Source organism: Haematobia irritans, chromosome 4 (genome assembly GCF_050003625.1).
Source record: "Haematobia irritans isolate KBUSLIRL chromosome 4, ASM5000362v1, whole genome shotgun sequence".
Classification (NCBI taxonomy): Eukaryota; Metazoa; Arthropoda; class Insecta; order Diptera; family Muscidae; genus Haematobia; species Haematobia irritans.
In genome coordinates, this window is record NC_134400.1 from 132,792,012 (window position 1) to 132,816,329 (window position 24,318).

Here is a 24,318-nt window from a genome sequence, read left to right on the forward strand (position 1 = left end):
ACGTGAGACTTTAAAAGTAGTTCGTGCGTGATTACTGGTTTTCATTTCGTGAATGTGCGTGAGTGGGATTGGCTACAACACGTATCGTGCGTGAGCGTGCGTGAATAAACATTTTGCTTCGTGAATGTGCGTGAGTGGGAGTAAAATTTCAGTCACGCGTACACCTCTACCAGGAACCTCCTTGGCCGCATAATAGCCACCACGAACTCCCGATCGAGATCCGTTGGCCTTTTGCATCTGAGAGAGTGCGGTTGGCACTAAAAAAATACCATTACCCTTAAAGAAGGAATATGATCACCTCAAACATGTTTCAGGAGCATGATGTTATTTTTGAACGAGGAACATGTGACATCGAGCTACCGTAGAAGGCTATAATACGTGCCAAAGGTAGCCGATTCGTACAAATCTAAACTGGTTTGATTTTATTTCCCAATTTTTTGTTTTTGTCAATAAAATTAATAACATGAAAAAATATGTCGCTTTACTTTGTTGCATTAGGTATCAGCCACCCTGTATAAAATACATAGTCGGCTCCACTTGAGTTTAAACTTTCCTGGTTTAATTTACGATTTTAGTTAGTTATTATCGCGGTCGATGCCACAACAATATTTTTACGAGTGTACTCACGGGTCCATGTAAATTTTCCAGAAGCCATCTAACGAAATATGATGCCATGTTGCATGTGAAAAATGTATTCAAATTAATACCTAGTCTTGGGTTTGTGTTAATTTACTAAATGCTTATTACAAAACACCTTTGTGGAACTTTTCTGTGTTGCCTTTGTCTCTACATCAAATAACATAATATAATGAATAATTGTTGCATAGTTTTATGGCTATTATTTATGGTTCACATTATTATACATTCAAATGAAGAGAGAAAAACGCCATGATTTGAGTTATACCCAAGGAAATAAAACAATCATGGGCCGCCATCGGGTAAACATACACACAAGAAATTCGCACACAAATCTACTCAGATGCTGCCTTTGAGTTAATGCACTGTGAAAAAGGGCACAAAAACCAACGACTACGAGTCTTCGAAGGTATTTGAGTAGTTTACCAAAAAAAAATTGGGTAACTGTTACAACGTAACTTTCTTCCCACGCGATTTTCCCTCATGGTTTCCAGGCCTCATGATAAAGTTTTTCCATGATGTTTAGCATGTCTGCGATACTCATTCAAAAGGGGTGAGGAAACTAGCTATTAAAATTATCAGCTCGTTATGTTTAGCGAGTTTTTTGTTTTTGTTTTGCTGAAGCTTCTTGGAAACAATTGAAGTTTTGAAAAGCATTTAAATCATCATTTAGCATATTTATAAAATTATAATTGTATACGTTTTTCCATTTTTCTCTTTATTTACTTTGTATGCCATTGGAATTCCCTAACTATGGGCATAATAATTATTACAAAGTTTTCTGTTTTCTTTTGCAATGCGGTCAAGGTTTTGTCAAATGTGTAATTATACATAACGAAATAACTGTTTTTGAACAATTAAATCACTTAATCATGATGATTAAGAATTATTAGAATTTTCTCTAAAACTATGTGTATTAAGCAATTACGTTTATGCTACACATGAGTGAGATTTTCGTTATGTGATTTGTAATCATTATTGCCCACATAAGAGCGGATGTTAAGTAATCAAAACAAAAGACTTAGGAAACGAACTAGTTTCGAACTCTAATATCATGAGAACTTTATAAGAGGGGACAAATCAAATCATTTGCTTATATGTTGAGCAATCTTAGAATAATCTTTTGAGAAATACCTATGCGAAATGTTAATATTAAAAATATTAATGTGTTTGCTGTGATGTTGTGTGGTTTGTGGGGTCTGTGTGTGATAGGAAAAACGAAAAAAATGTTAGTTAAAAACGAAGGACAGACCCAATTTAATTAAATTTTCTAATTTCAGAAACTTATGAACACAATGCAAGTAGAATGTTGTCATGTTAGAAAAACATGAGTTATTTTGTGCGAATTTCGAATATCGTAAAAGTGACCACTGCATTTATAAAACTTTTTCTCTATGTTTGATAATGTCATTAAAGCAAGAAAAACATTTTCATATTTGGCAACTATTTAACTAAAATCATTAAATTTTCATGAACTGAAATAAAGTTAAATCGGCTATCGAGATTTTCGTTGAATTTTTTCTGAGGGTAAGTGGAATTTTTTTTTGAGCCAGGCTTAATAAAAACGATTGGAGGGCAACGCTTGGTGGCAGCGTTGCCAATTTAGCTTTTTTCCCGCTAGATTTGGCTTTTTTTGAAGACGTTTAGCGGGAAAAAATGCATTTAGCTTTTAGTTTTTTTCTGGCTTTTTTTTCATGACCCTTTTAGCTATTTTTGGCTTTTTTTATTTTCGACATGTTTCTATTGAAATATGGATAAATCGGCGTTTTTATCTAAGCCTTGCTGCAAGTATAAGGGTTTCCACATATTTCAAAGCTCAGTTGAAACATTAATAATGAGTCCAGCCATTATGCGGGCATTTTTGTAGCAAATACACCTTGTTGTAAAGTTTTTTCATTATATACATAAAAGTTATCGTAAACTTTAAATCTACTATTACCATACAGATAAACTGTCAGTAAATTATTGGGAATATTATCATTTGACTCGTTTATCCTTTTTATGTTATTATAATATTCTAAAGTTATTACGATATTACTAAATTAAAATAGTAGATGTGAATAGCTTTGTGCACTGAAAAAATATTGTCGTCTCCTTAAAATACGAACGCGAATTTTGGTTATAATAGCTTTTGTGAATTTCTTTTATATAAACTGTTTTCCTTGTCCAAAAGACGGTAAAGTCGTTTTGTCCTTATAATTAAGTGATTCAACTTAAAAATGGGTATGTTTTCATGAAAGAAGGAAGAATTAATGAAATAGTCTTTAAATGTGAGGAGTTTTTGCATCTTAACCACAATAGCGTTCAAAAATAGAAGATGTTTTTCAACACTTTATTTTAAAAACGTATATATACAATAATTTCTACTTGAAGTCGAGTCTGAATTTGGAAATTTAAGTTGGCGTTAGCACGTTTTTAAAGCACTTTGATAGCTCATGAAGAAAAGGAAAATGTTTTTACTGGGAAATGTAAACTATAGGTATTTTCTACAATTTAAATAAAAGTAATGTATTTCGAGTTTTTCACGATTTCAAATCCAAACTAAAATTTTATTTTAAAAAATGACAAATCATTTTTTTACCAAATCCAAAGCATGCTTAGATCATTTAATATTTTAAAATAACAAATAAATAAAATAGAGGTGTTGGGAAGGTAGCTCCCACAAAACGAAGGACTTCCAGTAAAAAATTTGTAATAGTAATCAAAATGTATCGAATACGCAAACAGAGCTAATATGCCTTAGATATTGTTACAGTCTCACAGAAGTGGAATTAAAATGAAAATAATATGCATTGTAAGTGAAATAAAGCCTTTAAGTTTGTTAAATTTCAATCAACAATGTGACTTTTGATACAAAACAATTTAGCTTTTTTTCTAGCTATTTTTTTAGCATTTTTTAGCTTTTTTAGCTATTTTTTTGGGCGGTTTTGGTGAAACAATTCTGGCAACGCTGCTTGGTGGCCACAACTGTCACAAGTGGAAAACACTGTGTATGTCAAAAATGGTGTTCTCGATTTTGTCAAAAGTTTATTTCTTCAGAAAATTTTGTCAACATTTTTTTTGTAGAAAATTTTGTTAAATTTTGACAAAAAAAAATAAAATTCTGACAACATTTTCTATAGAAATAAAATTTTGACAAAATTTTCTATAGAAATAAAATTTTGACAAAGTTTTCTATAGAAATAAAATGTTGACAAAATTTTCTAAGGAAATAAAATTTTGACAAAATTTTCTACAGAAATAAAATTTTAACAAATTTTTCCATAGAAATAAAATTTTGACAAAATTTTCTACAGAAATAAATTTAAACAAATTTTTCTATACAAATAAAATTTTGACAAATTTTTTATAGAAATAAAATTTTCACAAAATTTTTTACGGAAATAAAATTTTGACAAAATTTTCTATAGAAATAAAATTTTGACAAAATTTTCTATAGAAATAAAATTTTGACAAAATTTTCTATAGAAATAAAATTTTGACAAAATTTTCTATAAAAATAAAATTTTAACAAAACTTCCTACAGAAATAAAATATTGACAAAATTTCCTACAGAAATAAAATTTTGACAACATTTTCTATAGAAATGAAATTTTGACATTTTTTACGGAAATAAAATGTTGACAAAATTTTCTATATAAATAAAATTTTGATAAAATTTTCTACAAAAATAAAATTTTAACAAAATTTTCTACAGAAATAAAATATTGACAAAATTTTCTATAGAAATAAAATGTTGACAAAATTTTCTATAGAGATAAAATTCTGAAAAAATTTTCTATAGAAATAAAATGTTGACAAAATTTTCTATAGAAATAAAATTTTGACAAAATTTTCTATAGAAATAAAATTTTGACAAAATTTTCTATAGAAATAAAATTGTGACAAAATTTTCTATAAAAATAAAATTGTGACAAAATTTTCTATAAAAATAAAATTTTGACAAAATTTTCTATAGAAATACAATTTTGACAAAATTTTCTATAGAAATAAAATTCTGACAAAATGTTCTATAGAAATGAAATTTGGACAAAATTTTCTATAAAGATAAAATTTTGACAAATTTTTCTATAGAAATAAAATGTTGACATAATTTTCCCTAGAAATAAAATTTGGACAAAAATTTTCTATAGAAATAAAATAGTGACAACATTTTCTATAGAAATAAAAATCTGAAAAAATGTTCTATACAAAAGAAATTTTGACAAACTTGTCTATAGCAATGAAATGTTGATAAATTTTTCTATAGAAATAAAACTTTTGACAAAATTTTCTATAGAAATAAAATGTTGACAAAATTTTCTATAGAAATAAAATTGTGGCAATATTTTCTACAGGAATAAAATTCTGACAACATTTTCTACAAAAATAAAATTGTGACAAAAGTTTCTATAAAAATACAATTTTGACAAAATTTTCTATAAAAATAAAATTTTGACAAAATTTTCTATAAAAATAAAATTTTGACAAAATTTTCTATAGAGATAAAATTTTTACAAAATTATCTATAGAAATAAAATTTTGACAATATTGTCTATAGAAATATCTATAGAAGAAAAAAAAAAACACATTTTTCATACTAACAACTAAAAATTAAAAAAAAAAATTAAATTTGTTAGATTTTTAGAAAAATTTTCTTCAAATTTTGATAGATTATTTTTGGTACGAGTGCCAATCGTGGATTGAATAAATCTGTCTGTGCATAAAAAATTGCCCATTCATAGCCCCCTGAATATGATCACGAACACCATATTTCTCTTGACAAACTTGTCTATAGCAATGAAATAAAATGTTGATAAATTTTTCTATAGAAATAAAATTTTGACAAAATTTTCTATAGAAATAAAATGTTGACAAAATTTTCTATAGAAATAAAATTGTGGCAATATTTTCTACAGGAATAAAATTCTGACAACATTTTCTACAAAAATAAAATTGTGACAAAAGTTTCTATAAAAATACAATTTTGACAAAATTTTCTATAAAAATAAAATTTTGACTAAATTTTCTATAAAAATAAAATTTTGACTAAATTTTCTATAGAGATAAAATTTTTACAAAATTATCTATAGAAATAAAATTTTGACAATATTGTCTATAGAAATATCTATAGAAGAAGAAAAAACACATTTTTCATACTAACAACTAAAAATTAAAAAAAAAATTAAATTTGTTAGATTTTTAGAAAAATTTTCTTCAAATTTTGATAGATTATTTTTGGTACGAGTGCCAATCGTGGATTGAATAAATCTGTCTGTGCATAAAAAATTGCCCATTCATAGCCCCCTGAATATGATCACGAACACCATATTTCTGCTCTTGTTACATTTTGCTTCAACAGAGGAGAGGTTGCAATGGAAAATAAGTATAAATGAACCTGAAGGTTAGTCTATGACCTAACCTGACCTCATCTATCGTAGCAAATCACATTTTTTTGCTTTCAATCAAACAAAAATTCAAATTCATATGCTCCCCTCTATTGGAGACCATAAAATGTATTGTTTCGCAAAAATTTATGGAACCGTTTTTGTCTACCTTAAATTATTAATAAACATTTTATTTTATTATTTCAGATACAACATTACGCATATCTCCAAGACCTCAATAGACACCAACAAAAATTGCCCAACCAGGGAAAATCTCGAGCATCACATCATAAGAAATCCGCTACGCGTAGGCAACCAACCGAATCACAAAGCAATACTCAAGTCGAAGAAGCCGAACAGCGTTATGCAGTAGCAGTGGAACAGCCAGTGCCCCAACATTTACCACGAGCGCATATCTATAGACCACAAATTCCCTATCACATAGCATTGCAGCAACAGCATCTGCAAACACAGGCCGGCGGTGAGCAGGCCAACCAACCACAACAACAATATCAGGTTATACCTGAAGAACAATTTCTGAAATTGTTGGAGCAAGAGCTTCAGGCCAGAGCATACCAAGAAGATCAGGCTAGGCGACAACAAGCCCAGGCCCAATCTCAAAAGGCCACATCCCAATCTCAAGGCTTGGGTCATTATCGCCAACGTATAGAGTCTGGCGATGAATTGCAACAACAACCCGATTATGTACAATACCAAGTTCCCAGATCCAGAGGTGGACCAAAATATTTGCCTCTTCCCCAGAATATAGCCCACGAACAGCAACAAGCCGCATTGGCTGAACATGAGGCTTCCGTGGCATCACCACCACCATCACTACCACCGCAAATTGCCTACTACCAGCCACAAATTAACTACAAAACTTTGGCCAATCATCCTTTAGCTAAATCATCTTTGGAAAAGGAAATTGAGAATCTATTAGCCTCGAATAAACCCCATGTGGCCCAAGTACAAATTGTAGATAACTCCAATGAACCATCGGTGTTGATCAATCACCACCATCATCGCCAAACTGGCCCTACACCTCAACCGCATCCATCACGAGCAACACCCAAAGCTTATTTACCCACTACAGCAGCCCCAAATAGTTTAGCCGATACCAATAATCGACCTTTTATTCCCTCGGCCCTATTTCGATTTAGTAGCTACCAACAGCCCACAGCTAATTATCCTTCCCAATCGTTGCCACAACATGTGGTCGACGCCAAGAAATTGGGCCCAGTCGTATACCCACAACAACCGCAGAATCCAACAGCCCAGCCCCCAGTCCAGGCATCCCAATTCTACTACCAAGAGACACCACTACCCTCACCACGACCCAAAGCAATTAGACATAAATACGGTACAAAATTCTCCACAACACCCAGCCCCTTGAAGACCCATCAAAATGATGTCAATTATCCGACACCAAGTAAATACGCCCATCCTATACTCTATGATATCGAAAGGCCAACTGCAGCAACAGCACCCTCGGCTCCAGGTGATACGTCACACTTCTATCCTAGTCCACCAGATCCTCATAGAAATACACCAGCACCACCAACAGTAGCCCCAACACCAGCTGCTACATCTAAATATGCCCAACAATACCCCTTGCCCGTATCGTCTCCATCACAGTCAACAATTTATGTGTCGCAAGGTACTGGAATTGCTACGCCATCACGTCCCGTTAGTACAATCAAACCAAAAACCATAGAAGATCTTAAGCAACTACATTTACCCCAGCCTGGAGGTAAGCCTTTGACGCAAGCCGAATTTCAAGCTTTAGTAGATGCTGGTTACCCAGTAACAGCTGTGCCCGTACCCATTCCTGTACCCTATGAGCAATATGTAAAAGATCATCCGGAGTATCGTAATCAACCTCCACCACAACCGCCAGCCTTGCCTGTCAACTATGAGCAATTAATGCGGTTCGCCCAGTTGCAACAACATCAAGCCCCTCATCATCAGTATATACCACAACGAGCAGCATCACATCCCCATCATCATCCCAGAAACTTTATTGGTAGACCGTCTGAACCATCGGTGAAAATAATATCGTCTCCTTCGGAGCCCCAGCAACAGACAGTTTCAGCCTTGGGCGGAGGCAGTGTAACATATTTACGAGCCATACCCGAAAATTCGAAACGACGTCCTCGCGATGAAAGCGAAACGGAAGTATTAGGAGCTAAGGAAGAACAAAAGAATCCAGTGCAAGACAAGCAATTGGATCGCAACGACAACGCCGATGAAGTGGCGGTGAACTAGTTAAATACTAAAATCGATATATAAAATAATAATATCGATAAATAAACATATTCTTAATAATTATAATAATAAATGTATTTAATTGATAATGTATTAAAAACGAATGTAGATAAGTCTTATCAGTTCAGATTTCTTTTGTTAAATTATACTATTGTTTTGTTTATAGCTCTTCTCTCCAAAATTTATTTAACTTTAGTTTTATTGTTTTGTCAAAACAAAGCAAACAACAAAGCACTTAGTTCAATAAAATAAAATCTTTTTTAACTTACACAATTTTATCTTTTTAATCAAGTATGTCCGAGCGAAAGTCGTAGAGGTTTTAATGTAGTTTCCTCTATGCCATTTTGCTCTATGCTTTGGTACTTCAGCTAGTGTCCAGATCACAGAACTCTGCAACAAGGATGGGATGTGTCCAGAGTGATCGGATAGGATAGGTTTAGCTGGGCAAGCGAAAAGTTGATGAGTGTCCTTGGTTACAGATGGAACACATGTCAGCTACTCTGCTATCAATCACTGATAGGTAGGAATTGAGGTGGCTACATTTGCCTGATCTCAGTTGGGCTAAAACTACCCTGGTCTGCCGCGGGAGGTCTCTCTCCTCCGGGTGGTCGTCGAGCTCCGAGAACAGAATTAACCCTGTAGCTTCTCACCGCTTCTGCTACAGTATCCTCATGAATCCTGTTCAGACCTGTGTGGTACACTGCCTAATCTAGAGGCTCTCTTTTGTAACGCTGGATCACGCGCTCTAGATGGTGAAGATCAACCCATACATTCCTGGGTGGTGGTCGCCTATCCACAATATGCTGATTTGAATGGCTACTGCAATAGCAACCCAAGAGGTACTGCTCTCACAACATGTAATTGAGTCGACGCACTGGTATAATCTTGGTCTCCACATAAAGGTGATCCAGGAGTGTACTGCGGAGACATCCTGTCACAGTTCTAAGGTCATTTATATATAAAATTAATAAAAGGGGTCCCAGGACAGTGCCTTGGGGTACACCCGATAATAACCCCAGATTGCTAGACAAAGCACAATTATCTCTACAAATTGCGACCTACCAGTCAAAAAGGACCATATCAACTTACACGCCGAATTAGAAAAATTAAAGTTATTCCTGAGCTTATTGATCATCGTAATATAACAAATAGAATTAAAAGCTTTGGTTAAGTCCAGGGACACAAGAATATACAACCTCTTTTCATTCTCACACCTTCTAGCAGTGTCCGACAAGTGCATAAGAAGAGATGTAGTATTGTGTCCAGCACGAAAAGCATATTGCGAATTGAAGATTGCGGTTCTAGTTTGCGACAATACTTGGTCCCTTATTAAGAGCTCCACTATCTTCGAAACTGCCGGGAGTATTGATATGGGCCTCATATCTTCTGGACTCCTAACTCTGGCCGACTTAAGAATCGGAACAACCCGCGCTTTCTTCCATAGAATAGGAAACGTTGAAGTAGTAAGTATCGCATTGACTAAATCTAACAAGACAAGGGCGATAAATGGATACACCAACTTCAAGAAGCGAATAGGTATCCCATATGTCCCCATCGCTCCCGATATTACTTTTTTCAGGGTCAACACAACATCGTATTCATCAACACTTCTAAAAGAAAATAAGCCATCATCCCCATCAGAAAGATCGAAAGGTAGTTCATGTGATTCTACGTTATCCAATGGCGTTCGCACAAAATGCTCATTCAAAGTCTCAATATCACAGTCAAGAGCCACATTAACCGATCTCGAGCATCCCGCCTCCTTAAGCACTCTCCACATGCCCGAGGTGTCCATGCTGCCAAATAATTTTGCAAAATGTCTCCTTTTCTCCCTTCTGACTACCGCTTTCGCCCGATTCCTATATTTGCAAAACACCTTCCAGTAATATTCAGATGAATCGGCCAAATATGTAGAAAAAGACAAGTCCCTCAGCGACCGCGCGTAAATAACAGTCCTCAACTTCATCCAACAATCATCAGGCCGTCGTACACATCTTCTAGTCGGTACAAAACCGAACAAGGTGTCAATTAAAGATGAGAACATAAAACATTTCGAATCCACATCCTGTTCATCTAAAATATGTGAACAATTGTAGGAATCACAAAATCTCGCAATCGCATCCCAGTCCATCCTCCTAAAGTCCCTGTATTCAACATAGTCATCATTGGCTGGCGAATTTAAGGCAAAAGAAGCAAAAACCAGCGCATGGTGGGAAATACCAGGGCATTGCACTTGGAGAGAAATTTATCAAAGATGGGTTACTGATAAGAAAAAAGTCAATTAGTGAAGTTGACTTATGCTGCACATCATGGTTAGGTGGCAGCCCTATGTATCAGGCTCACTTAGACTATTCAGACCATTGTGCTACCACATTGGTGAACTTCTCTCTTATCTCTGAGTGCTGCCCGATTCAGAGTCCGAACGGCGTTCCACATTGCAGTGAAACCACTTAGAGAAGCTTTAAAACCCTCAGAAATGTCACCAGCATTACTGATGTGGGATAATCCACCGCTGAAAAACTTTTTGGTGTTCGGTCGAAGCAGGAATCAAAGCCACGACCTTGTGTATGCAAGGCGGGCATGCTAACCATTGATCCTGGTATACTTAGGCTGTTAGACGAACTTCTAAGGAAGAGACGCATTTCAGCCATACTAGGACAAGCAAACATACAAAGGTATGTGAACAGAGGCACTCCTCAAGGAGGAGTTCTATCACCTCTTCTTTGGAATGTTGCTATAAACGACCTTCTGGTTTCCCTAGAAAAAGAAAGGATACAAGTGGTGGCATACGCAGATGATGTGGCGCTAGCAGTCAGGGGAAAATTCCCATCAACTGTTAGAGATATTATACAGAGAGCCCTCCGGATGACTGAGAAATGGGCGAAGGATAATGGTCTTGGGGTAAATCCTACAAAGACAGAACTAGTCATGTACTGCAAAGGCCGCAAAACTCCCACGGTTAGACCCATTTCCTTAGGGGGTATTGAAATTCCCTTTAGGGAGTGTGCAAAATACCTTGGCGTTATTTTGGACAGGAAGCTGAACTTTAAGCTTAATATTGAAGAAAGGGCGAGGAAAGCAACGGTAGCTTTATACTCGTGCAAAAAGGCAATAGGGAAAAAGTGGGGACTAAAACCAAAAATTGCACATTGGCTATACACGGCAGTGGTTAGACCTATAATGCTATATGGTGTTGTAGTCTGGTGGCCGGCACTTCACCAGCAACAAGTTTAGACAAAGTTCAGCGTATGGCGTGCTTGTGTATCTCAGGTGCATTCAGCAAGACAGGAACAAACTCCCTTAATGTCATACTGCATCTATTGCCTTTAGACATTTTAGCCAAACAGTCAGCTGCAACAACGGCTGTGCGGTTGCGCGAGCTATCGCTGTGGTCGGAAAAAAGTTATGGTCACAGTTCGGTCCTCAAAATAATGCCAGATGTGCCTAACGTAGTGGATTACACTTTGGCGAGTCCACTTTTCGACAAAAAGTTTGAGACTCTAATTCCCAACAGTGAGGCGTGGTGTACACTAGGGATGCCAGACGTGATCTTTTAAAGAGCACAAGTGCTCTTTTTTACAAAATGTGCTCTTAAAACAAGACAGGGCAAAAGAGCACGCGAAAGTGCTCTTTTTTCTGCATCACAACATATATGAATCAAATGGTAAAAGTAAACTGAAAATATGTAAATGTCGCACTAAGAGATTTTCCTAGCCATTATTTTCTAATTAAATAGTGTGTTACTTTATATATCAGAGTCGTAGAAGAGCATGCCGATGTTGCTTCACTTTGTACTCTGTTCTAAATGTAAACAAACTTCTTCAATAACGTTTTTCACAAAAACACCAAAAAATGACTTACAAAGTATTGTAAGAAAATTAGCATGAGTTGAAAGTGACTTATTTTATGTTTATGGTATGTACCTTTTTGCTTTGTTTAAATGAATTATATTTCAATTAAATTAAATGATTTTCTTTTATTTGAAAAAGTGTGCTCTATTCCTTTCGTATGTGCTCTTTTTATAAGCTGAATGTGCTCTTTTTGCCTCTTTAAAATCTGGCATCCCTAGTGTACACGGACCCCGGGGAATAAAAGATAAATAGATTTCTACACTGATGGCTCCAAATTGGATGACCAAGTGGGTTTCGGAGTATATTCTAAAGATCTGGAACTTCGAATAGCGAAAAGATTACCTGATCACTGTAGTGTTTTTCAGGCTGAAATATTAGCAATAAGAGAAGTGGTGAATTGGCTGAGAAGTAATGCCCCAAGCAATATTGGCATTAATATATACTCAGACAGTCAACCTGCAATAAAATCCTTGGACTCTGTGTTCCTCAACTCGAAAACGGCCATCGACTGCCGCAAATCTCTCAATGAGATGGCTGAGCAGCACAATATTCACCTAATATGGGTGCCTGGCCATAGGAACATACCGGGGAACTGTGAAGCAGATGAGCTAGCAAGGCTAGGAACTACCTTACATATTCCAGGGGAACTAGAATCTGTTGGTATGCCTCTGGCTACCTGCAAGCTCTTACTGCGTGAGAAGGCTGTCATGATGGCAAATGTTCGATGGGAGAATTGTAAGGGTTGTAACGACACCAAGCAACCATGGCCCCATTTAAACTTAAACCGCACACTAGATATGCTAGTGTTCTCGAGACGCCAGATATCACTCCTGATATCTGTTATAACGGGTCGATGCCTGATAGGCGATTTTGCAAAAACTATTGGTGCGAAGTATAATGACTATTGTATGAGCTGTCATGATGCGGAGGAAAAGGAATCAATAAAACACCTCTTGTGTGAGTGTCCTGCATTTTGTGTAAGGCGTAAGCAAATTTTAGGGGCACATAGTTTCAGATTACTGGCGGACCTGGAAAACGTTAACTTAAGCAGTCTGCTAATGTTTTTGGAACAATCTGGTTGGTTCAACAGAAGAAAATAATCGGGAAGGTTCAACGGTTAAAACTAGAAGTGCCCATATGTAATAGGTACTTGGTATCACAATGGACTGAATAGTCTAAGTGAGCCTGAATCTTAACCGGGCTGCCACTTTAACCTAACCTAACCTAACCTAACCTTCCTAATAAACCTATAGCCAATTAACTCAGCAGCACAACTCGACACATTCTAATTTAGCCAAGTTTCAGAGATGCCAATGGCATCAAAACCCGAACCTCCGAACACTGCTTTAAAATCATCAAACTTAGAGGTATTCACCCTTATTCCTGAAGTCGCCGTCGCTTTTCGTCAGTCGCTACTAATTGGTATTCCTGGTGTCGCTTTTTGTCGCCAAAATCGTCGCTCTTTGTCGCCTTTAAATTTACCAGCGACGAGTTTAGTGTTTAATTTTTGAAGAAGTTTTTTTTTTAAACTTTATTAATCATCACATTCAAATCATAGAAAAGAACACTGTACAATTAAAGTAAACGCGAAAATCATTTCAATTCCACTTATTTTTAATAGAAATCCTTCAAGGCCAATGTATTTTATTTAGCACCAAACATAGGTAACAATTGTGTCGAACTTTGAATGATCCTTAGACACATAATGTCAACGTCGTTCCAATTGTATATGCCGGATGTTGTTATTGTCCTAATGTAGATATCTAAATTATTTCCCGAGTCAAATTTATCATTTATTTTGACTTTCCAAGTCAACATTGGATTACAAACAAACAGCATTTTAAACGCAAATAATTAAAATTCAGTTTTGCACATCAGCTGATTGTTTTCTTTCACAATGATCCTTATGCTAAAGATCTCAGCGTCGACGCCATTTTGGTAGTTTTTGAAGCTTTAACTGTCCTCCAATATATATCCACATTTTTTCGGCGTCAAATTAAATACATTTTCTTGATTTTCCGACTTAATGCTTAGTACTAACTTCGTTTCTCCGAAAAACGACTATCTTCATCTATCGCCGTAAATAGGGTCTCAAACGCAGGGATGTTAACTTATTTATGCGAAATAATATGGCTGCCTAATTTTTCGTGCGAAAAATCCAGGGTTGTATAAATATGTGTTTAAAAATGCTCAAAGCAAAGATTTCGCATTTATTCCGCGCAAACGTTTTTTATATGGAGTATAAGAGTTTTTCGTGCGAAAACGTGATCTTAGTACTAGGCTTAAGGTAGAATTAGATCCAATGCGTCCGATGATTGAAGAGTTGAAATTTCTCTCTGAAATCAAAAGCTCGAATAGTCTGCCGCAAACAGAAAAAATCAACCCTTCCATCAACGCACGGATTGACGCATAGTGTATAATTCAACCTTTAGAATTGCGTCAGAAATAAAAATATTTTAAACCGAAAAAATTAAAATTCTTTTTTTGCACATCAGCTGATTGTTTTCTAGTGATATCGGCCTTTTATTACCGAGTATTGTAATTGGTACAAAAAGTAATCGTCGTCGTCGCCGTCGCCACTTCGTAGGAATACCAAATGAATGACGAGACAACTTAAAAGCGACAGACGACAAAAAGCGACGGCGAGGGCGACTTCAGGAATAAGAGTGATTATAAGAGGGCCTAATGTTACAACAGTTCATATATGCAAAAGAAAAATTGCCTATGTAAGGAAGCAGACGCAGAACGCGATAGAATTGACGTTGACATGCCAGCAAAAATTATTTTCCATTATCACAAGCGATATGAAATGGTTTTTATATTTATTTTTATCATAATATTTTCGTTTTTCTTTTCTTCACAATGTTGAGTTGGACTAAGTGTTCGTTAAGTGTGATAGCAATTTAAAATTACTATCATACTTAATTTACTCTTATGTTCTTTTGCTGTTTTATTGTTAATAAAATTTAATTAAACTAAATTGGTTTAATGTATAACAATTTTTTGGTGCTGTAGATTGTTATTACTTAAAATATTTAAAGAATCCCGAAAATTTGGGGATCCAGAAAAAAATCCCGGAAAATCCCCGGATTTTATATTTTGAGATCCCGAATTCCGGGATTTTTAAAAATCGATCCCGAATGACACCTGACGAAAACTATTAATGTGTGTACCAAAAATGAAAAATACACTTTTTCCTTTATCTCGTCCAGGCATACAATTCAGCTCCCAGTAATGATGCAGAGAAGTGCTTTCACCATAGGACATGCCCATGTAAAAGTTATCAACTTTTCCATTTAATAAGCATTTAAGTTTAACCCGTAGATTACTTGGTAAAGAGTTTTTGTGGCGAATATACAATAACAACAAATAAAAATGCAATGTACTCTATATATATATAAATTTTTATATTTATTGAATTGAAATTGATATTGATATTTATATTCAATTTCCTATTTTATTCTACAAACCTTGGGCAATTTACAAAATATAATTGCATCAGGGGCTCGCCTTATATTCTAAACTCTACAAGCTTTCAATATACCAATATGTTTAAAAGCTAATACAACATTTAAGGCGATTGAAAAAAGAAATATATATATAGTCAGATAGGAACCAACTATATGATACCCTAAACCGATATCGATATAAATCTATAATATTATTATTGTAAGAGGTATCAAAAAGAGTTTTTTAGATAAATTTGAAGTAGATTGCTTAATAAATGTGGGTTATATAATTAAATTTGCGAAAACAGGGTACTGAAGATAAATATTATATGATTTCATATAAAGATGGAGAATATGCGATTTGATTTTAGTTATTATTTTTTATTATTACACACAAAAAAATTTTTTTTTTGATTCAATCACGAAATTAATTGATTCAATTAATTTTTTAATTGAAATGTCTTCAATCACAGAAATGATAGTATCAATTAAAAAATTAATTGACAATCAATTAAAAATTAATCGATCCAATTAAAAAATTAATTGATACTATTAATTTGTGCGATTGATTTTTATTTCAATTACAAAAATTGTTGAATCAATTAAATTTTTAATTGAATATTTTTTAAAACTCAATTAAGATTTTAATTGGAAAAATTTTCGTGAAATTTTTTTCTGTGTATTTATCCACAAAGTAAGGCCTCAGGGCCAACAACAAATGCTAAATATTTTGTAAGATCAGATAACATGTGCAACCTGCATTTTACAACACTAGTATCACACAAAAAATAATTTTCTGATTCAATCACGAAATTATTGATACAATTAATTTGTTTAATTGAAATGTCTTCAATCACAGAAATGATAGTATCAATTAAAAAAATAATTGAAGGCCAATTAAAAAATTAATTGATACTATTAATTTTTGTTTCAATTAAAAAATTTGTTGAATCAATTACATTTTTAATTGAATATTTTTTGAAACTCAATTAAACGGATGGACAGACGGACAACCAGGACTTGCAAGAGAGAGCTTCAGAGTTAATCGGTACCATAATAAATTCCATTTTTTTTTTATGACTAAAAAGAACAATCGAAAAGGTCGATCGGTATTGTTAATCGGATGTGCATATTTTCATGAAGACTACATATTAATGTAGGATATAATTAAATTAAAATTAAATCCGATTATTTAAATATAACAGATTTATACTATAAATCTGTATGCGATCCTTAATATACACAACAATTTACACGAAGAAATCTGTGTTTTGTGCCAAATTCTTTATAGGGCTTTATAAGCATTTAAGTCTATTTCTTCATAAGAAACGACTCAAATTTTATGGAGTGATTGAAAAACCTATGCTATGTATGGAAATTAAATGGAGGATTACTATTGCTATTACTGCTATCGGCTGAGCTTAAAGTTTCCGGTGTTGCCTCCTTTGTTTGTAGTCTTGATATAGTGGGATCCCGTTTTTCTTTACGCTCTCGTTCCTTGTCTTTCTCTCTGTTGTGTTTATGTTTATGCTTATGTTTGTGTTTTTTCTTGTCCTTCTTCTTTTTCTTCTGCTTGAATGAAATAAATATTTTTTATGAAATGAATTTTGCATGGACATAACATATTCTTAGACAACAAACCTTTGATGATGCATCCATTTTTGCTTTAAATTCTCCATCCGCTTTTGATGAATCAAAACTACTATCCATTCGTGTTACTGTCGTTTCGGATATATCAATAATGGTAATTGAATTCTCATCTTCATCATATAGTTCACTTTTAAGTTTTTTCGTCTCGGACACATAGTTGTCAGTTTCGACGTGGACAACTTCCATTTTATCTATTTCATGACTCTCGAAGCCTTCCTCTTTGAGAACTTCATTAACGACGGTAATTTCATCGTGTGTCTCCAATTTAACAACCTCATCATCTGGTAAACCAAAAGCTTCATTCGCTGTACGTTTCGCTGCCGGAATTTTGGGTTTATTATCAACCTCATCCATTTCCTCACTACGACTTTCAGTTTTTATTTCTGGCATAGGTTTCGGCAGTGAAGATGATATTGTCGACGATTTCTTGCTTGCTCCCTCGCGTATAAAGTCCTTGTACATGCTATTCATTTCGGCCGATTGCAAACAGAGAGGACGTGCGGACCCATAAAGGGCATAGTACAAATCAACCATGTCACAGCGTAGTTTTGTGTCAAAGGCCAATTTGTTGCTAAAAACAAAATCCAATTTCTTTAATATACCAGCGCATGGGAAATATCTTTTGAACTCACTTCATATTAGTCCATAATCTCTCCACCAATTCAGGACGATCTAAGCGACTTCTGGACTCTCTTGTAAACGGTGGATTGTCAATTAGTAACTGGGCTAAGGCATGACGGGCAGCTGGATCTGGATCGGTTTCCAACAAAGTAATCAAATGATCTAAATCTTCCCAACGGCCATCAACTTTAACAAAATCTACCAAGCACTCCATTGCAGCTATCCGCAAATCCAAATATTGCCCATAAGCAGCATAGCAGCGATAAATTTTCGGCAGCGATGGTAAGTGGCCACATTTTTGTAATTTTCGTATGACTTTTAGACATGAAACTGACACCATATACTTGTAGGAAGGTAAGTGTTTCTCCAAATTCAATAAACGTGTGACCTCTTCAAGAACAAGCCTGTTTTAAGGTTAATTGTATTGGTGTGTTAGCTAATTGCTACCTAATGACTTCAAATTATGCACTTACTTGGCATCTGTGGATAGACTATCTGATGTGATGGGAGTGCCTCTTAAAACAACCGATACAACGGGTGTAATTGAATTTCCCAAAGCATCTACCAAAGCAGACCTATAGTAGACATCGCTATAATGATTGCGCGTATTATCATTATATTTGAAAAGATCAAATAGAAAACGTGTAACCTCCGATGGACAAATGCCATGAGAAGTGCGAAGGCCTGAATCAGAGAAAACAATGTAGATGGTATCAAATTATTTTTTTTCTTTTATTCTTGAAGATTTAGTTACTTACCAGCCATGGCCACTGGTATAACTTTTTGTAAGAAATATAATTGAAAATTAGAAAAATTATTTTGTTTGATAATATGCGGTGCACTAAATGAACCAAAGAATTTTCGAAATATATTCAACATAGCTGGCGGTCCCGTCCATTGGGTAACCATTTGATTAGCAACCTGAGAAATATAATTGATCAATTTGTCAAATTTGGTTTTTCTCCGAAATCTCTTACCTTTGTTAAACAAAGTGCTGCCTCACATCGAACTTTATAAAAACAATGTTCACTTTCTATCGTATCTGTTAGCGCAGATCTAGTGGCATTTGTAGGATATTTTTCCAAAGCCTTTATTGCTTCAAATTGTGCTGTGACATCACGTTCATGTCTTAATTGAAATTGCCATTGGAAATCTGGCTGTTCAATATTCAGATCGCGAATAAGTATCATTTCTGGGTCCAGACGTATCCATAATACAGGTGAATCGCTTTTGGGATGAAAATAAATCAATATTAACGTTTGTTCATTTGTTTCTATAATCCGAGAAATCTCAGGAATGGTTGGATCGATGAGGTCTTGTTCTTAAGGAAATCTAGATGGCGGTTATGTGGTGAAAATAATTTACATATATTATTTATGATAACTACTCAGAGAGAGAGAGAGAGGCCCGAAATCGGGTCCCCGGTTTACTTTAGATTTCCAAGAAAAGATTTCCAAAAAATAGAATTTCCAAGTCTATACTTGGGTACTTGACTTTTTGATATACTTTTTGAAAAATCCAATATTCCCAAATTTCATGAAGAGATGTTTCCGACACATAAATGCTGTCCTTTGGTGGTTTCATTTGGGTGGGTAATGTCCATGAAAACGGAAAATCGCAACATATTAGGTGTTATGTTTAGCTCAATGGTAGGGGCATAATGAATGTAGCCGAACTAATACGGCGTATGAGTGCAACCACTTAGAGAAATTTTGAAACTAGGGGTTTTTCTAAACACCCCAGCAAAAACTCCTATTACCAGGTATGAGTACAAGTATGCCTGTGCCAAATTGGTAACAACTTCCTCGTACATATATCAGTAGTAATACTTTTACACGGGCATGACATTGGAGGAAAGTACTTCCGTGCAAGCATACCAGCAGTCGAAAAATAAGTACTTCTTCGCAAGCATACCAGCTCTCCAAAAATAATATATTTACTATAAAGATACCCAAAAAGTGCGAACTCACCCCTGTTGTTTTGTAATCCAACACACTATACCACGCACCACGACATGGATCTATTCAATGATGTTATTTTGTAATATAAATTATGTACTATACAACTTTAGAAAACAAGGGTATATTTTATTGGCAATTTTTTTTTCTGAAATGTAATTTGGCATTACTTATATATAGAAATAAAATTTTGACAAGATTTTCTATAGAAATAAAATTTTGACAAAATTTTCCATAAAAAACAAATTTTGACAAAGTTTTCTATAGAAATAAAAATTTTGTCAAAATATTCTATAGAAATAAAAATTTTGACAAAATTTTCTATAGAAATAAAAATTTTGACAAAATTTTGTATAGAAATAAAAATTTTGACAAAATTTTCTATAGAAAAAAAATTTGACAAAATATTCTATAGAAATATAATTTGTTGTTTTTTTTTTTGCAGCTTAAAAAAAACTACAAGTGTAGCTTAACCAACAGAGGAAAAGAATGTTTGTCAAATTTATTTGGGCAAAGCCCTATAGACAGCAAGATGGTTGGATGGACGCACGTTTCGGAATTACCACATTCCTCATCAGCATCTTCTACTTGCGGGCTCATCGTAGCTTACTATTTTTATGTTAGCCTGATATCAACGCAGGCAGGTTTTTCGTCCAATGGAAATGTGGATTAGCCAACACTGAAACATATGTATAGTCAGGCTTGTAAGATGGGTATCTGGCATTTTTTTTTTCAATAGCATAATAATACCAATTCCTTAATCTTCATGTCCAATTAGCTCATATTTAAAATTGTAATTAATGTAAAGTAATTGATTTGGACGAAAAACCAGCCTGCGTTGATATCAGGCTAACATAAAAATAGAAATAAAATGTTGACAAATTTTTCTATAGAAATAAAATGTTGACAACATTTTCTAGAGAAATAAAATTTTGACAAAATTTTCTATTAAAATAGAATACATATTAACAAAAATTATTTATAGGTTTTATTTCTATTGACACAATTTTCCAGAAAAATAAAATTTTGACAAAATTTTGAGAAATACAATTTGACAAAATTTTCGATAGGCTTGTTTGTTTGGTAGTTTTTGGTGGATAATTTTCGGCTCTTGTAGCAACTGTGATTTAACATTTGGATGGACACATTGTCTATTTTTTTTTTGTTTTCAAAATTCTTAGCTTCACAGATTCACTTGAAATTTACATGGAATTTAGAGGGATTCAAAATAGGGATAAAAGAGATATCATGCATTTGGACGTTAATTGCCTGTTTCGGTATCAGGCTAACATGAAAAATAATAAGCAACGAAGAGCCCGTCATAAAAACTAGGAAAAACACTACTAATGTACGCGTTAGAATTGTTGTTGTCTCCTTGAAACTAGTTTCTGTAAGTTGTCACATGTTGTTGTTGTTGACTGTAGAAACAAACAAAAGCATTGTTCGATTGTTCACCACTTAGGTGAATTCAAACAAAATAGCTTTCTAAAAATAAATTTCGTGTTGTTGCATTACTGCAGTAATAAAACGAAATAAAAATAAGATTAAGGGACTTGTAGTTATATGAAAAGATGATATACAGTGGGAGTAAAGATGATTCAATTTGTAAGAGGATATTTCCCAAATGTTTTCTTCATAAGGAGTTGGCATAAAGGGCCCAAAATTGAGTTATCTATCCCAGCCAGATCTATACTGTAGACTGTGGAAAGGTTCATTCGCCCGAATCGTAACATGTACAGTATAGGCGTGTATAGATTTGTATCTGGCGTTTTCTTTTCAATGACTCATTAATAAAAAGTTCCTTAATCTAAAATTGTCCATTAAGCTCGAATAATAATTGTAAAATTAGAGATAAAAGAGATTCTAGTTTTTTTATATCTGGTTGAGTTGCCCGTCTCGGTACTTAGCTGAAGCAATTCATTTTTATTGATATTTTTTCAATTGCTATTTTAATTGAATTTATTTGGTATAATTTTTCTGTGTACTTTAATTAGATAATGGTAATTGAACTCTCAAGGAACCTCTGTCTTTGCCCTCAAAAAATATGATGAAATGTTCTTTTTTTAAAATGAAATAAAAATGAGATAATAATACTTACTCCATGGGGGACAAATCCATATCGACTTCTTCACCTGTACATAGGGGAATTTTCTTCTTTTTATTACGGCGACTTTTCGAGTGGCATGTAATATCAGCCTTCACTACAGTATTTTCTATCTGAAGCATATGTTTGAATGTGCCATCCAATTCCTGAAGTTGCACCAATAGAGGTCCATTATATTTACGAACACCGCGCTGATTAACAAAATCTTGACGTATTTCCAATTCAATTGTATTACGTTTGCGGTTGAAGACCGATGTCAGCGAGAACTTAGCATGGCCTCCTGTACGCACCCATTGATCCATAAAAACAGACATATCTTTTCCGGTAACTGTGAAAATGGCTTTAATAAAAATGTTTGTGGAAATAAGCAAATGGTGCCATAGTCCCGAACCAATTTTTGTCCCGGCTGCATTAGTGGCCAAAGCCAATTGCTTGTTAAATACCTTCAGGGGTAAAAAATATGTTAAAATTGTTAATTAAATAAAAGGAATCTCTGTCCTAGAAACTTGACTTACCTGTATTAACAACTCTTGCCCAATACGATGTTCCAACATTCGTATAACTAAATGGGCTTTTCGTCGCATTGCATCAACATATTTCGGCGAGACAGTGTGTAAACTTTTTATGGGGAAATAATGTACAATTTCCTGGTGTTTTGCGGCGGCCGCTGCTGGATTTGTACTACTCACTGGTAGAGGAGCTGGGGGTTGACTACAATCGAGTATTATTCCGCCATATTGTTCTTCATACTTAACTACTCTGGCCAGTTCCTTTTGTATCCATTCTCTATATTCATTGTTACCAAAACATTTTCTTGAGTATAGACCACATAAATACTCAGCAATACCCTTGGCTAACCATGTATCAGACCAATGGTGAGACGTTATGAAACATCCAAAGAATTGCTCCGCAATTGCTCTAGACATTAGGGTACGAGATACATAAGTTTGATCGATTATTGCAATACTATGCAAAAGATGTACAGAAGCTATACTCATGGTGGCATATGCACTAATATCAGCATCAGCCTGATCTACAAATACTTGCTTGTAGCAGGAAAACGGATAGCGGGTTGACAGAGTTTCTTCGAAAAACTCAAAAGCTTCGTGTAAATAGCGCACTGTATTCTTAAGTAGTGGTAGTAATTGAGGCAAACAGAAATGTGTAACCTCATGCATGTGTGGATCTACATATATCTCAAAGGGTCCCACCGCTAATGCTATGTTTGGTGCACATACCGGTACATTTAACGAGTAGTGAAATGTTTTCCTTCTTAAGTCGGGTGTCATAACAACTTCCATTAGTTCGCCACAGGAAACAGCTGTCAATTGTTTATCCACCGTGAATTCCAATTTCCATGTACAAGGATCAGCAAAACTGTCAACGCAGGGAAACCATAGCCGCGATGAATTTTCATAGGAATGTGTATACATGTGAGCGCTATTCGGTTGAGGGTCATCATCGTTTGTGGGTGGTATAACAAAATGAATTCCACCATGGGGATTTTCTAAAGAAAATTCAATTCCTATACGAAGACCACGACCTTCCTGGATCATATGGTAACCCTCGGGAGGAACTTGTATTAAAAGTTCACCGCAATTGGCATCGGGATCGGTTTTTTGAGCAGCCTTTAAATGATTTGCTGAAAATGCCTCCAAGGAGCGACTGTTTCAAAAATAAGAATGGTACATTAGAAGCTTCTGAATTGTCCAAGTGAAATTAATATTTTAGGAGTGGACTTTACGTTATGGAGCAAGTGTCCAATTTCAATTAAACCAGACAAGAAGATACGGAACAAAAAAATTGCCTCACTAATTTGGTTTGTGGAAGAAGAAGTGTACCAAAGGGTATTGCATTTTCAAATGTTCCACATTTTGGACACTGACTTCTGCCACCAATATCTAAATACATAAAGTAGCTTACGTTTTACTATCCCCTTGGCATATATCCAAGAACGGATCAAAATACACAAAATCGGCTTCACACACATCATTCAACAGCACCCTATACACTCGGCATTGTTTAGCATTAAGACGAATAATCCGTAGATTTTCTTTAGTCGGTACAATGGTCAGCTCTACTGCACCCTATAAAGATAAATATGTATTTTCAATAAATTCTTATTATAATCCAAGAATGATTTCACTCACAATAATACTTTTTCTCTCGAAACTTATGCCGGTCAAGCTGACAATTTGATGTGCCGTGTTGGAGGAAAAGAAAACTCATTATTCTATATTTCGATTTACTATATTTGGAATACTTATAATTTAAATGGTCTCGCCGGTTGTTCCTTTATCTTTATATCAAGCTCTGCTTCCATTTTTTGTCCCGATAAACTGTTGAAATTTATATTTTTTGTCTCTTAATACATCTTCTGTTTACATTCCTTTTACTAGAGATGGTCATTTGAGCGCA

At 34.5% G+C, this 24,318-nt stretch overlaps 2 protein-coding genes across 2 annotated transcripts in view; one reads left to right on the forward strand and one right to left on the reverse strand.

The window, feature by feature from the left end:
* LOC142234195 (uncharacterized) overlaps positions 1–8,540 on the forward strand; it is a 46,729-nt gene extending 38,189 nt beyond the window's left edge. The window contains exon 3 of the mRNA XM_075305282.1: positions 6,210–8,540. Within this exon, the coding sequence (XP_075161397.1) occupies positions 6,210–8,267 (2,058 nt within the window). The 3' untranslated portion in view covers positions 8,268–8,540. The remainder of the gene's footprint in view (positions 1–6,209) is intronic.
* An 8,292-nt stretch (positions 8,541–16,832) lies between these two features.
* Taf2 (TATA-box binding protein associated factor 2) lies at positions 16,833–24,295 on the reverse strand. Its single transcript, XM_075304722.1, has 11 exons — positions 24,168–24,295; positions 24,051–24,105; positions 23,824–23,987; positions 22,416–23,565; positions 21,895–22,343; positions 18,816–19,065; positions 18,597–18,759; positions 18,312–18,522; positions 17,850–18,242; positions 17,209–17,788; positions 16,833–17,136 (listed from the first exon to the last, which is right to left on the reverse strand). Exons 1-11 carry the CDS (start codon positions 24,221–24,223, stop codon positions 16,933–16,935), a joined length of 3,675 nt encoding a protein of 1,224 aa, XP_075160837.1. The 5' UTR covers positions 24,224–24,295; the 3' UTR covers positions 16,833–16,932.
* Positions 24,296–24,318: the final 23 nt, after the last annotated feature.